The sequence below is a fragment of the Pocillopora damicornis genome, chromosome 6 (assembly GCF_964200805.1).
Source record: "Pocillopora damicornis chromosome 6, jaPocDami1.2, whole genome shotgun sequence".
NCBI lineage: Eukaryota > Metazoa > Cnidaria > Anthozoa > Scleractinia > Pocilloporidae > Pocillopora > Pocillopora damicornis.
Window position 1 is genome coordinate 23,734,507 of NC_142675.1, and position 15,380 is coordinate 23,749,886.

The 15,380-nt window shown below is 39.3% G+C and overlaps 2 protein-coding genes across 2 annotated transcripts; both read left to right on the forward strand.

The window, feature by feature from the left end:
* The first annotated feature begins 256 nt into the window (after positions 1-256).
* Positions 257-7,281, forward strand: LOC113676283 (uncharacterized). Its single transcript, XM_027192930.2, has 4 exons — positions 257-458; positions 1,009-3,267; positions 4,007-4,082; positions 5,544-7,281. The coding sequence occupies exons 1-2, from the start codon at positions 404-406 to the stop codon at positions 1,386-1,388; spliced, it is 435 nt and encodes a 144-aa protein (XP_027048731.2). The 5' UTR covers positions 257-403; the 3' UTR covers positions 1,389-3,267; positions 4,007-4,082; positions 5,544-7,281.
* A 505-nt stretch (positions 7,282-7,786) lies between these two features.
* On the forward strand, positions 7,787-14,964 carry LOC149044550 (dual serine/threonine and tyrosine protein kinase-like). The gene is made up of 4 exons (XM_089209594.1): positions 7,787-8,637; positions 10,088-11,745; positions 12,434-12,677; positions 13,457-14,964. Exons 1-4 carry the CDS (start codon positions 7,957-7,959, stop codon positions 13,877-13,879), a joined length of 3,006 nt encoding a protein of 1,001 aa, XP_089065720.1. The 5' UTR covers positions 7,787-7,956; the 3' UTR covers positions 13,880-14,964.
* Positions 14,965-15,380: the final 416 nt, after the last annotated feature.

A 15,380-nucleotide genomic window follows, 5' to 3' on the forward strand; every position in this document is an offset into this window, starting at 1 on the left:
TGCAACTTATTCGAACAGTGGATCGTTTCGAGGAAATCGAAGGAAGTGTTCCAGTGAATGACGACGATGCACTCAGGTTTCTCTTGCCGCATCAAGAGGAAGTAAGAAACGAGCTCCAGAAAAGCCCTTCAGTGTTCTTCATCGGCGAAAGGAATTATGGAGAAAGCTCAGTGATAAATGAGGTCTGGTTTACCGGTTAACGAAAGCAGCAAGACAGTAGAACATATTCCCACCAATAATATAGCTCCAACACACAACCCACAATTCCTCCAATCGCTCTGACGTGGGGTTTACGCTCGAAACGTCAGTCTTTAAACTCTATACAGTGGTCAATTTACGTTTTTAACTCAGTTCATAACACTGAATTACCTGTTTCACTTTCTTTGTGGACTGTGAACGAAACATGGCAGCAAAATCATTTGTTGGACTGCTGATATTTGCCCCGTGCTTGGTAACAGGTATGAATTTCCCATAAAAACAACCGAAACGACTAAAATGAAACGACCGAGACGAAATCACCGCAAGGACCAAAAATTAGCATGAAAAAAAGGGAAAAACAGTCATTGACAGTAAAATGATTGCCCAGTGGTGTCAGGGGTCATATATTCATCTCGTTTCGATTATAGTTTACTCCTGATCTACCTTTCGGGAAAACGTAGTTGTCTCTCGATTGCCATCGGCTTGGGTTGGCTTCTGAAACAAGGTTACACAATATAATTTTCTTAAATGCGAGAGAATATCTGATGTGAAATGTACATTTTCCTCGGAATTTCATCGTCCGTTCTTCTCGATTGTTGTAGTGGTTTGTTTTAGTCGTTACGGTCGTTTCGTTTCGATCGTTTCGTTTTGGTCGTTTCGGTTGTTTCGTTGCGGTCGTTTTGGTAGTTTCGCTTGTTTCGTTTCGGTCGTTTCGTTTCGCTGTTTCGGATTTTAGTACATCCCAATGAAACGACCGTAAGTTAAGTAAAAACAGTTATTTTACGTGAGTTGGTTTATTTCTATTTGTAGTTTCCTGTTTGCAGTGCTACCAATGTAGCCGTGAAGACAATAACGACGCTGAGGAACATTGTGCGTTATCTTCATCCTCTGTACTAGGCAACAACACAAAAATCAATTGCAGTGCAGGTGAAGATCATTGCCTGATTATGAAAAGATTTACGAAGGAAAAATCTGTTGACCTGTTTATACGGAGGTGCGCTGATAAAAGCGAGTGTCACAAATCCTGTACAGATCCTGATGAAAGGGGAGTGAAAATCTGCGACCAATGCTGTGAAGAAGATCTGTGTAACAAAGGAATGGGACCTCCATTACCGCTGTCAAGGACGTCAAGGATTCAGATGATGACGGGCCTGTCTTTGGCTGGGTTATTACCGCTTTGGTTCTTTTAAATGGAATTCTTCATCGGAGACCCTAGTTTCCAGGACCTATTGTCCACTTTGATCTTGGTTTGTTTTGGTTCGTTTTGTTACATTCTGTATTTCTCTTTTCTTTTTTTCAGTCAGTAAATTGTAAATTGTTTAATTAAGAGTTAAAATCAACGTATTGAATTTTCAATATCCATAGACTAGTCTATATGGAGAGAATTTAGTTAAATCTCTTTCCAGTGATCATGAATGATTATTTAGCCTTCATCTTTGTGTAATGAATTATTTTCTTGTAAGCAAAATGGCTGATTCTGTCTACTCAAGTTACCATGTGAGTTCTGGCATCCGAAAACTTTGATCTTTCGTATTTTCACGTAGATATATTCAAAGAACCTTCTTTTCAGTTTTTTGTTGTTGTATCTACTGTGCCTCCATTCCGGGTGATTCAGTTTTGAAGAGTTTGGAAGCGTGTGCACAATCCACTTAATGTGTTTCGTTTTTCTTAGTGGTGATTCCTTGTCTTAAATAATGTGATTTTGTGCCATCAAACATTCAACAAATTTGAAAGCGAAGGACACTTCGCCTGGCCTCGAAGATTCATGTTTCTTCATCTTGAGTGCATTGTAAGGTGACCAGTGAGGCTTATAGGAAAGTTTTGTGGAAAATAAATGGAAAATTCGTCGGATACGTAAGATATAAAGCTACAATTTATTGATTTGAATCAAAATTTCGGCTACTTTGCATTTTAAGAACCTTACAAATAATAACAGTGATAATCCGAACTAAATTATTGTTGGGATAAGGGGAGGAGAAAAATTAAAATTATTATTTTAACTCCTAACACTAAGGAACGTCCCTGTATGGCTGCCCCTTTCCCGTCATTACTTTGCTTTCTATTTATTTTGATCTGCAGTCGGTAGAAGTAAAATTTGAATCGGAGCCTTTGTTTTCAGAAGATAATGCGGCCGCTAAATTCCCTCCACTGAACTCCCACCTAACACCAAATGGCGTGACTCAAAGATGCTAGATGTCACGACTTGAAATATGACAAAATTATAACCAAAAATAATATCACGGAAACCGGCTAGCATTTAACTTGATGTTGTTCATCTCAAAGAGAGTTATTTCAAACTTACACATGACAGTTAAATCTTTCGAACTATTCCACAAATCCCATTTTCACCAATCTAGTGCCGCCTCTATAAGTGATGAGGGTGCGTTGTTTACATCCGGCCTCGGGAAAATTCTTAGAAATCACAAGGGCAAACCTGATAAAATTTAGTGGCTGATGTTCCTTCATGCCTCAAATGCTAGTCAAAGTTAGCCATGCCCAGGCACTCAAAGACTCTACACGAAGCCATCAATGATTTCAAACACTACTCTGATCGAACGACCCTTTTGTACGAGCGAACTAAAAATGTTTTGATGAGATCGAGGAACCTATTCATCTCGGTCAACAGGCAGGCTCTGAAAATTTGATTGCCTCCTCGCAGTTAAATGATGAGGAGAGAACTTAGGAAGACACCGTCTTTGGTCTTCATCGGAGAAAGAAATTGCGGCAAAAGCTCTATAATTAATAAACTTCTAAAACAGACTAACCGACCAATTCACGAGAACCCTTGCTCGTGCGAATCAAACACGCGGATGAGTTGAGCGCAAGGTTCGTTCAGAGACAAAAAACTTTGAAGTGGTCTCAGGCAAAGGCAGAGAGAATCCAAAGCTTTAGACGCTACTGTAAAGGTCGGATTAAACCACCAGCTTCTGAAAAGTGGAATTGAGTTGATGGATTCACCTGGAAAGAACAAGACGGACGTGTCGGACAGTGTTAGAGAATTTCCTCGAGAAAGGCACAGTTCCTCTTTTTGTGTACGTAATTGACGGCAAGATGCGTCTCAGACCTTCGGTAAGTTAAACTTCATGTATTCTAAATGTAACTAGTCACAGGTACAGGAAAGATACGTCTTGGCAGCGTTGTTTATCTAAACGTTGTTTACCATACCAACTCGTAATGTTTGCAACATGTCCAAACATAACCTTGTGTTTTCGAATTAAGAAACGGCCTTAATTTCCTTTCGATTGTATATAGAACACGATTGTGCCAGTTTTTGAGAAAGCTTCGCTAGTCGTAAGAACGTGACTCGGAACTCCAAACCAACCATTGTCTTTTGGTTTTCAGTGTACCCGGAAGGTACGATCAGGTTTCGAAATACGATATAATTTTTGTCGAGTCAGGCGACTTAACTAACTTTCTTTTGGTTGGGGAAAGGGGAGGGGAATAAAAAACTTTTTTAATAATTGATTCAGCAGCAATGCTTTAAGGTATGTCGCTTGTGTTACTCTTAAAAAATACAGTGCATGGAAATTGCTGCAACCAACTACCAGTATATCCATGTGTGTCTAAATGAAAGGAATTTTCCAGGGGAGTTCCTGGACTCATACAGATATAAATTGACCTTGTCACATCAGCATAGCCCAGTGATGTAGGGGATGAGTGAATTATTTCTGTCTTCCACTAATTCACCTGAATTGAGGATGGTCAAGCCCTGTAATCAATCTTGCCTATCTGTAGGTGTCACTCAGTCTAATTAAGTCTTCCAGAGCTCAAAAACATGGGTCACTGTTTTCCATTAATCTTGTTTCAGAGGTTGGCTTCATTTAATTTTCCAAAGGCCTTACAAGTTTTGTTTTCCAACTTCTTGTATCAAGGTAATCGAACCGGTAAGAAAATGCTACGCTATTATAGTAGTTGGGGTCAGGCCTTTAAAATTATGGAAAATCATATCCTGTTAGGGGTATATATGTTTGAAAGAGCAAAAACATAAGCAAAGTAACCCTGAAAAATAAATTGTATGCTATATATTTAACCCTTTAACTCCCACAAGTGACCAAGACAGAATTTCTCCCTATAATATCGATACAATATCAAGCAGACAAGTGATGAGAATAAAGAAAAGTATCGGTTAAGGGATTAAAAGTTGATTCAATACCAAATTCTCCAAACTAACATCATAAGAACGTAAGGAGAATTACTGATGAGATCTCGGGAGTTAATGGTTAGTTCATAGGGGCTGTCAAATCATAGGTGCAGATTTGGAGGAGAAGGTTTAAGCAGTTTAGCAGGTTTGAGGCCAGACATGATTCTTTGCTAAATTTTTAGGAGAAGTCCACCGCTAAAAAATTGCCTAAGGTTTAGGGTTCATAATTTTACTGCCTACATACTATCAACTGACATGTCAGTAGATAAGTCAATGTTAGCTTTATGAAAAGCAATAGAGAAGGGATGAACCCTCTTTTAACCAAGGGGTGTTTCTTTAAAGGAAAAAATTCACATTGTGTATGGCAATAATTATACACCAATTATATTTCAATTCAGTTTTAAGCACACCAGTTTCCTTAACCCTTTAACTCCCAGATCAAATTTGTCATTCTCCTTAGTGTCAACCATACAATTCTTATAATGTTAGTTCAGAGAATTTAGTATTGGATCAACTAATTATCCCTTAATTGATATTTTTCTCTATTCTCATCACTTGTCTGGTTGATATTATATTGATATTGTAAGGAGAAATTCTGTCTTGGTCACTCATGGGAGTTAAAGGGTTAAATGATTCTAGATCTCTTAGTGAAAGCTGCAATTAGGAATAAATATGTACTTTTACAATGGTCCAGAATCTTATATTGCTTTCAAATAAGAAAGATCATTACTCACTTGAACTGCAATTTTTGCTCCCACCAAAAGCGCAAAAACATTAGTGAAAACCAATGTTTTCCTCATTACTTTTCATCTTATTAACATTGAGGAATGTCCTGATTCAAGAATGACTCTAAGTAAAAAAGCTTTGAAGAAATATGAACTCTTAACAGCGAGCAATTTTGTGAGGGCGTATTCTTTTTGTAGATGGAACTTTGCGGAAACTCTTATTAGGCCTCACAGAGCCAGAACCTTGTCTGCCAAGCTTGTACATTGTATTTGACTAAAAAAGCATAAAACAATTGATTTTTATAATATTTTGTTAGTTTCATTTTATTTTAGTCATTCTCTTTTAAAACATGATTTTCCACGATCCATAGGCTTCCCGAGACTAATGAAAAATGCTCATTGAAATGTAGATTATTACGCAGGCAGTAATAATCCTGAGATGATATTCATTTTTTTTGTTTTTTTCATTTCAATTTAAGGATATAACAACATAATCCTTTTTGAAGGATAAATCTCCTCAATCTTCTATAATTTTTGTCTGTAATAAAGTAGACATTTAGGCAACAGGACCGGTTGACGATGATGACGACGACGATGATGATGACGACGATGAGGAAGATGAAGAAGACGAGGACAACGAGAGAGATGGGAGCAGCGAAATTGAGGGCATAAGTGAGAAACAAAACAAAGAGGAAGTTGTCTTCAATCAGCTGAAGAGCAGGGAATTTATCACAGGAGAATCTAGCAAAACATGCGACTTATTCCATACCATTTCTGCAAATTCTTCAAATTCTTCTCGCTCACATCATGAAAACACAGACTAAAAGGATCGTTCAAGCCCTCCTGGTTTTACAAGAAAGCTTTGTGAACGTTGTCCAGGTGCAAAGATCCCAAATCACTCAGGAAGCATTCATCGTACCAGAAATTACGAGACAGGCGTGCCAGATAGAAAGTAAAATGTTCGACTCGTTAAAATCCTTCACATCCAGTGATTCCGAGGATGCAAAGCAGAGATTACAGGAACATATAAAGTCGTTTAAGGAAGAATTTTCTCAGGATGCTTTACATTACAAAATTCCAAATCAGCGTACCATGCCAAAGAAAGCTCAGACTATGATCAAGAGAGATCTTAAAGTTGCATTTTCGCCCGAACAATTATCAGAAATGAACAGGGAGGACTTTATTTTGGAGCGATTTCTCGGTGATATGAAAGGTGTTTCTATCAACCATGGAATTTCTTGGTTTGTTCGTCTAATTTGATGATTCATGTTTTTTAAGATATTTTAGGAAGCTCACGGTTTTTCCTTTCAGTAAGTAAGTACCGTAATAGCATCACACATTTTCCGAGTTTTCTTGAGTGCTTCTGCCATAATTTATCACCAGAATGGGAAGATTTGAAAAGACTCGCACTGTTCATGTTTTGTTTTGTTGCCATCAAACCAGACTTATAACATTCGACTCACAATCAACTCCTTACTTAGCTCTGATGATGATGATGACAAGGTTTTTGCTACTTAAGTCACTGTTATCAGTGAAATTCTTTTTGGGGACTCTCCTTAGCTGGAAGATCACAACACACGATCGTTTGGTTTGTTTGTTTGCTTGTGCATTACTAATCTTTGCTTTTGCTCATGCAATCATCTAAACTTTTGATTACCGTGTAAAAAGACTGCAAGCAGCAGTGGAAAATGGAATTCTACTATGTAAGGATGATAAAGAATTCCAGATTCCGCCAGTGAGTGAAGCGTGTTGGAGCTTAATGACAAGGTGCTGGGAGGACAGAGCATCCATGACAAGGGATATTTTTATTACTGATTTAAAAGCCATAAGCAGTAGAAACCCGTTAACTCAATGGTGATGTTGCTTGAACTTTCCTAAGCAACATCACCATGTTGTTAATCGTATAGAGTTAAGTTTATCAAGAGCTGTTATAATTGTGCGCTATAAAAGTAGAATACTAAAGAGTAGTATAAAGCAGAAAATGAAGCGTTGATATTTCTTTTTGCTGGCTTGAAATGAAAAATAATAATATTAATAATAAGGCAAAGAAAACGCGTGGAAAAACTGATTAATTGCTTTCATTAAACAATGGCGATTCAAGTTCTAAGAGAGAGGAGATCGACTTTTTGCCCATCAGCCTCCTCCTTTTATTGAGAACGAAATTTGCTAAAAATGTGAACTTGAATAAAGTGTTTTCAATAAAAAACGTTGAAGTAAGGTAGATATTACCTCATGTGGCGAGTATGGAGTGAATAAAGAGGAACTCGAAAAGTCTCGAGTGGGTTTCGAAACTTAGCAACAACGATAACAGAGGGCATTTGGGAAGACTGGGTATTCTCGTCCCTCCACTCCCTTTCAAAAGAGAACGCCCAACTGTTCTCATGTCCTTTACTACTCCCCCCACTCCCTCTCAGTAGCCTAACCTTTATTAGGTTACCGAAAAATAACATGTATCCCAAACTTGGTTACTTGTGACTGTCGTCACATGAGCTAGAAAATTAAGGAAGCAATGATATTGACTGAGAGTTCCTTTTCGACGCTTTTAGCAGTAAGAGAATTGAGAAAGAACTAGAGAACCTGACCTTTCGCTACGTGGGAGAGAGAGGCAGTGCCGCTGGTATGGCGAAATGCGAACAAGTCAATTTCAAAATATTTATACCCTTCGTATTTTCCGAATCAAGTTGCCTCCTAAATTTTGATCTCAGGGTCCTTCTTGTTCATCGTCGATTAAGGAAAATAGCCGAGAACGTCGTGGCAGATTTTAATTTTTTCAGACTTACAGTCACTTGACGAATACATTCCGCTTATCCTTTTTGTACAAGTCCAGTACAATTTCCAATCCAACTAGTAGATGATTTCTGGGAAACACAGGAAACCTTCGGCGCTTCTTGAATGGCTGCCACTGAACATGAATTGACTTCTTGTAGGAAATCAATGGGAGACTCTAACAGTTACTCCGATTTGCAAAAAGCTATAGATGAATTCAGACGCTACCATGACTGTAGTTCCAACTTATTCGAGCGAACAGTGAATTGTTTTCAGGAAATCGAAAGAAGTGTTTCAGTGACTAGCGACGGTGCATTCACGTTTCTCTTGCCGCATCAAGAGGAAGTAAGAAACGAGCTCCAGAAAAGCCCTTCGGTGTTCTTTATTGGCGAAAAGAATTGTGGAAAAAGCTCAGTGATTAATGAACTTCTTAGGACGTCCGCTTTACCTGTTCACGAGACCCCTTGCACGGCAAGAATTGTTCGAATCAAATATGCGACTAAGCCGTACGCTAGACTCGTCAGATCAAATGGCGAAGAGGTAGAGAAAAAGTTCTTTACCGAAAAACAACCCCCAAAAGAATTCATCGTCGTTTCCGATCAGGAAAGGCAAGATGAAGCTGTCTTGGGAGCCACTGTTGAGGTCGGATTAAACCACAAGCTTCTACAAAGTGGATTGGAACTCATCGACTCGCCTGGGAAGAGTGAATCGGAGGCACTAGACAAAGTGTTGGACAGCTTCCTTGAAAAAGGCACCATACCATTGTTTGTATATGTTATCAACGGAGATAAACGACTCACACGCTCGGTAAGTAAAGGCTGAACCACACATTGAATCACTCTTCTAGTCCATGCATGAGACATACGCATATCTGTTGTTCTTTAGTATAAATAGAAGCTGTATTGTTTACATCTCAGTTATGGTTTGAAGTCTGGCAACAAAGATTATGGAAAGTTTTAATCTCTTACTTGATCTGACAGCAACTTTGCCAAAGAGTCTCGTAAACACGAGAAAATAGAATTTAATTTAAATGATTTTAAAAATTAAAACCTGAAATCATTTCGCGAAGTAATAACTACAAATTTAAACCGGAAGAACCCTGAACAGCTCATCGTATGATGAGCTGTTTTAGGGTAATATATGTAACGGCACTGAGATCAAAATCAAAGTAGGAAAGTGATATTGCCATAAGGTCTGGATAGAAGTACATATGTAACGAATTTGAGAAAATTAACAACACTTTTTTAATTTAAAAACATGTTTCGACAGTTCTTCTGTCATCTTCAGTTCTGAATAATACAATTAAGAGTACAAAGTTGAATTTAAAGTGTGTAACAAAATGCTGCTGTAATGCCTGCTATGTCGGCGAAACCTCTCGGCATTTATCCACATACGTACGTGAGCACTTGCTCAGTGTTAGGAACTCTCACATTTTCAGACATCTACATAATTCTCCACAATGTCGCACTCTTTGTTCTGATGAGTGTTTTAACATCTTAGATCACGCTTCCTCAAATTTTCAACCTAAAATCAAAGAAGCTAACCACATTCAATGGGAGAAACCTACACTTAATCACCAACTTTATCATGTTAATTTCAAACTTTCCTTGTAATTGCATACATTGTTCTGTTACTGTTGTTTGTCTTGTCCAATCAGCATTTTGTTACACACTTTAAATTCAACTTTGTACTTTGTATCATTCAGAACTGAAGATGACAGAAGAACTGTCGAAACATGGTTTTAAATTTAAAAAGTGTCGTTCATTTTCTCAATGTAGAAAAGTTTAGGGAATGTACAATCAGGTTTTCAAATAGTCCACTTTCTCCTCTGTCGTGAACCCTTTCGCTACATGAACTAGACTGGAGAAGTTCCAAAATACCTACTTTGTGCAAGTGGACCGGTTGATTTATAACCTAGGGGCGAAGGGGAGGGGTCATGGGCTTTTGGTTGTGGCATGATAAAATTTACCTGATCCCCCATAAGGCTCTGTAATACTGTTGTCATCCCCCCCTCCCTCATTGGTAGTTAATGAGTAGTCAATGTTCTATGGTTTCCCCTTTGTACCATGTTGGCGACGACTGATCTCACTCAGTTCTAGAAAACCATGTGACCCCCCTCCCTCCCTCCCCCCCCCCAAAAAAAAATCCTAGGTACCATTCTCAAATTGTCATTCGAAGTTATTGAGAGTAAATCTTTGCCATCAGAATTTTCTCTTTAAACTAACCTTTCGCTGGGCTATTTATTTCTTCCTTTCAGGATGGAAAAACACTGGAATTCTTAAGGAACAAATTTCCTCAAACTCAAATCATTTTTGTTTGCAACAAAGTGGACATCACTACAAAAGCAAGGAAATATGATGGGCGGTCAAGACGTCGCTTGCAAACTGACAGAGATGATGATGACGACGACGACGACGACGATGATGATGAAGATGATGATGACGATGATGATGACGATGATGATGACGATGATGATGACGATGATGACGATGATGAAGAGACGGGTAGCAGCTGTAAACGTCATTTAAATGAGTCAAGAATAGCAAACGAAAAGGGAAAGGCCGTTTTTGATCAACTAAAAGGTAAGTATCTCCGTGGAGATTCGTGGGAGACGTGCCCCATGTTCCATGCTATTTCAGCCAAAGAAGTTCGCGAAGAACGCCTGAGAAAACAAGAGGGAGAAGCAACCACAAAATTTCGTCTTTTTGAATCCAGTCTAGAGAACCACCTTTGTGAGGTTGTTAAAACTCAAACTGTTAGAGTCGTAAGAAAACTTGTACTTCTTCAAGAAAGCTTTGCGAGTACCATGAAGGTGCGAAGGGATTCCATCACCCACAAAGCATCGGTTGTGCCTTTGTTGAATTCAAAAGCTGCCGAGGTGTTGGACAAAATGATCCAAACGTTGGCAAAAGCAATCACATTCAAGTCGGAGGAGGCAGAGCGCACACTTGTGGCAAATTTAGAAGTCCTGAGGATGCATGTTTTACGCGAAGCTGAAGAGTACAAAGCCGAGAAACGGGAAAGTCTGCAGATAGAGTTTCAAACCATGGTTAGAACTGAGCTACCGGCTTTCTCAGAGACACTGCTAGATTCCGGCCTTGACATAGTTTTAGCAACATTTGTTGCTGACATGAAACGAAGTATCTTGGAAATTTCATGCCAAACCCTGGAGACAGCTGTTCACGGCCTCATGAGGGATTACGTCCACGATCTTACACGTGCTATCGATGACTTCCATTCAGTCGTTCAAGACCCAATGGTCTCACGCATATTAGAGGACATCTATGACTTTCAATTCCTGTCCGTCAAAAGTGAAACAGACCAGTTACTCCAAGTTGTTATGAATGGGCTTCTTGACTCCACGAACGACGTTTCTTCTGTTGCTCTGAGAACTGGAATCTCGGATCCTCTCTCTCGCGTTCTTTCGCCACAAGACTTGGAGAGTTACCATGGCGTAGATGTTTCCAAGAAGTCGATCAGGTGCAATATTTGTGAGACTCTGTTGGCCGTGATTGACTTCAATGGTGTCGTGGATTCAGTTCTAGCTGCATGTGCAGGCCGTCTGTTAGAAATGCATGAGAAATTTCAGGATGCCCTTTCTTCTTTCAATTCTTTGCAAGAGGCTTTTACCAACAGCTTCGTGTCGGCTCAGCTGGAATCTTTCCGTGTCCAATTCACCCCACAGATTCGAAAATTGACTGTGGAAGGAATGGCCTTGCAATATTTGCAGACGTTTGGGCCAGTTGAGCGTGGTTCTCTTGTGGCCAAAACAAGACATGGAGCTATCTATGACTGCATAAGCGAAAGCTGGTGTAGAGCCTCACCCACCGGACAGTGCGTGGTAAAAGTCATTGAAAAGCGAAATTTGAGCGAAGCTGCCTGGAGCCAGAATGCTGTGGATTTGGTCAACATGATGTAAGTAATGCATTAAAAACGGTAATAAATTAATGCGTCCGTCAATTCTAAGCTTCATCAGCCCCTCCGGGCAACCACCCGGGTATTTGAGCTTTTGAAGATTATTCCGTTTATATTCCCGCCCCTCTGGGTCAAATTTGCATTCAAATGGCTTACTCAAGCACAATTTTTTTTATTGAAAAATTCTTTGTATGATCGACGAATGTTTTAGAATTTAACAAACTCGTATATTTTTATTTTGGTGCTGTCGTTGTTGTTGTTGTTTTTTTTTTTGCTTGTAAGTATCATTCTACGATGTGAAAGCAGACTCTTTTCTTTTAACTCCTACATAGTTAAAATTTTATCAATACTCCTGGCTAAAGCTCTCCACCCCACCCAGGTAAGGTCACACTCCTCACCCCGCGGCATGGACGACAATCAAATGCCTGTGGGTTGCCCAAGGGGATGTAGAAGCTTCGATTTGGTCATAATTTGCTTGATAAGAACAAAAACACGTTTTGAGGATCCCCCTTTCAATTTATCTCAATGTTTGGGCGACTCCTCTGATAGTTTCGTGACCTTGATTCAATCTGTTCACTCTATTACAAATCCTAATAGTAGAATATCTGTATTTCTAAGACTTAACGATCTGAATTACCATATCCCTGACAAAGTCATGAGAGTAAATATGAGCGTTATTTAATTTTAGGGACATAAATCTGAGGCTCAATGGCTCCCACCCAAACCTGTTACGCTTGTATGGATGGATTCTCCCAGATCCTGATACCGTACACGTCGTCATGGAGAAAGCAGAAAGGAATCTACTGCGTGCTCTCCAACAGGGATTGTCGCTGATTATAAGGATCAACATAGCCTTGGACGTGGCTGAGGGGTTGAAGGCCATTCATGATATTGGTTACATCTACGAGGATCTGAAACCTGGAAATATTCTGGTAAGGGTCCCCTATGTGTGCAATCTAGGATTTGGTTTTAAATGATGGTCTTAGCTGGAGTCGTAAGAAAAATTTAAATAATCACAGCAGCCTATATGCCATACAGGCTTCTCACAAAATGTGTGAGACGACCCTATCGAATGGGTCGTTCTTTAGTTTTAAGAATCGTGTTTAGTCTCAAGAATATGTAAACAAAATATATTTTATAGTTTCTGGCCACCCCTGAATTCTGAGAAAATCTGAAATTTTAGATTCTGAAATTACAAGAATTTAAATGAAATCATTGGAAAATATTTAAGAAAAAAGTGTTCCCCTCAAGAGACAGTATAAATACAGTAAGAGCTTACCTGAGTAAATCATGGAACTTTATCTATGTACTGACATTGTCACTCATAATTTGAATTTTATGTAGTTAATTATTTCTCAGCCAGGAGTATAAGAGGGTTCTGGCGAATTGTCAGGGAAGCCTGATGAAAATTTTTTTTTTTTGGAGGGGGGGGGGGTGTGGGGAACCTTGCGATGGATTAGCATCCCATCCAGGGAGGGGGGGCTGTAATACTCCTAGTCTCTTCATGCTACAGAAACCGACATAATGTCCGGCTTGATGAGCCACTTGGCTCATTTACAGACTTCACTTTTTTAATTAAGTCAACATAAAGTAACACTAATTTCCCTGCATTAACGTGAATACGTGTATACTTTATGACGCATGGCTCCAATTCCGGGATGCTAAAGCTTCTATTGTAAAGGGAAATCTCACAACAGTTATTTTCCTTTAGCTTATGAAAGATGGAAAAGCCAAGATCAACCTCGCTAAACCTGAAAGTCCTTACAACATGACCACTCTTGGTTCACCGTTCCACATCTCACCAGAAATGTACCACTACCACCGAGAAAGTCACCTCAGTTATCATTCGTACGACATCTACGCATTTGGAATGTTACTGTGGGTGCTCTTTGAGGGAAGTGGGACAACAAGACCTGAAGTTTACCAAAACATGGAAACTACTGAGGAAATGCGAGAAGCGGTTGAGAAAGGAATCCTTCCGAAAAGACTGCCACGGGTGAATGATGCGTGCTGGAATTTGATGATGATGTGCTGGAAAAACAGAGAAAGCATTAAAATGGAAAACGTCATCAGTGAATTGAACCCGATAAGGCGTTCTTGCCTAGACACTTTGATGCCCAGCGACCGTCGTTGAACAAATATTGTATTCCTTGTTCCAGAATTTTATTACATAAGAGCATACCATGCAAGATGTTTAAAACGTTTAGGAATTACTCATCAAAAACATAGAAAAGTGATATAAAAAGGATGCTTGAAGTCTTAGGAGAGAGTTAGCTGTACCGGAACCAAAGTATGTAGCAAGACATATTCCTTATAAACTGCACCTGTCACCAAATCTGAGAGGGGAGGGGTTGATTTTTCTGGACATAGCCATATACCCCTATCGAGTAATGTTAATAGATTTTTGGAAGAATCGATGTTAATTCACATTTTGATTTCATATAAGTTCAGAATAGGTTGGAAATACTTTGGAAGAATGGTGGTGGGAAAGAGAGACAAAAAATATATAGACAAAAAATATGTAGACAAAAAATATATAGACAAATTGCTGCAGGCAAAAGGAGGCGGAACTCAACAGAAGTAACACCTAATTGAAATTGGCTGGATATAATTCCACTAGAGGGTTGAGCTGAAACAGTATAGTACGGGTTTCTTACTAGTTGGCCTGGCAGTTCACAGCACTGGTCTTTGTTTTTCTGGCGGTGTATCCTGACGTTTTTATGCAGTTTCATATGCAGTGATCGAGAGGCTTTATTACAAAATTTCTATCTAGATAGGCGAATTTTTGAAATTTTTAGCCTTTCAAGTGGTAAAGTTTTCTCAATATATTCCTTACACTAGACAAAAGTGAACGTTTAATTTCAGCTTTAGATCATATTTCTTTGCACAAAAATGTGGGTCGAAAGAATCGGGCAGGGACACGTTAGTATAATTGACCATGTAACTAGATACTATAGAAACAAGCCTAACTAAAGCTACTTTCCACGAATGCCGTGCCTGAACGTTCTTCTTTGATTAAACGCTTAAATAACCCAAGGGACTCTGCTTGTCTTATGTTACGAGAGAGTCTGCTCCAAAGAGTGGCGCCGCTGTAGCTAAAGTTATTTTTGTAATAGTTTGTGCGCGGCAAAGGGAGATTAAGCTTATTCTCAGTCTCTTAGGTTCTATACGCAGTTTGGTATTCGAGAAGAAATAAAATGGTTTGATAGTTCCAATCAATCAGTGCTCTATTATGAATATTGTACATTCCGAGATTATATTATTGGACCCTTATTAATGATTTGCAGGATCAAAATGTCAGACTCGAAGGTGAGTACAACTGATCTACTCTCCCTGGGCGACCAGGAAAGAGTCGTCGCTTAATGGAAATGGTGAGTAAGGGAAACATCAATGCAAAAAGTCATATACGTTGTGTCGTCGACGGGAAAACAGCTCACTTTGTTCATCTCAACACCTACAGGACACGTTTCAGGCTATAATTAGAGCGAAATAATTTGGTTTTATCAACTGAGTTGATAATGTAGATTGGCCACCCTAAAGCCGAGTTTCTAAGCTGGCGATTCGAGCGTTAGCCTTTCATCAGAGCGGCTGGGAAGCTCTAAAATAAAGGGCTGACGCTCAAAATGTCAGCTTTG

Bases quoted from the DNA above. Each gene is read 5' to 3' on its own strand.
- LOC149044550 (XM_089209594.1), top strand. From the start codon at position 7,957: ATGGCTGCCACTGAACATGAATTGACTTCTTGTAGGAAATCAATGGGA. The intron at 8,638-10,087 runs GTAAGTAAAGGC...TCTTCCTTTCAG, and splicing joins ATAAACGACTCACACGCTCG to GATGGAAAAACACTGGAATT. The intron at 11,746-12,433 runs GTAAGTAATGCA...ATTTAATTTTAG, and splicing joins GTGGATTTGGTCAACATGAT to GGACATAAATCTGAGGCTCA.
- LOC113676283 (XM_027192930.2), top strand. From the start codon at position 404: ATGGCAGCAAAATCATTTGTTGGACTGCTGATATTTGCCCCGTGCTTG. The intron at 459-1,008 runs GTATGAATTTCC...TTCTATTTGTAG, and splicing joins TGCCCCGTGCTTGGTAACAG to TTTCCTGTTTGCAGTGCTAC.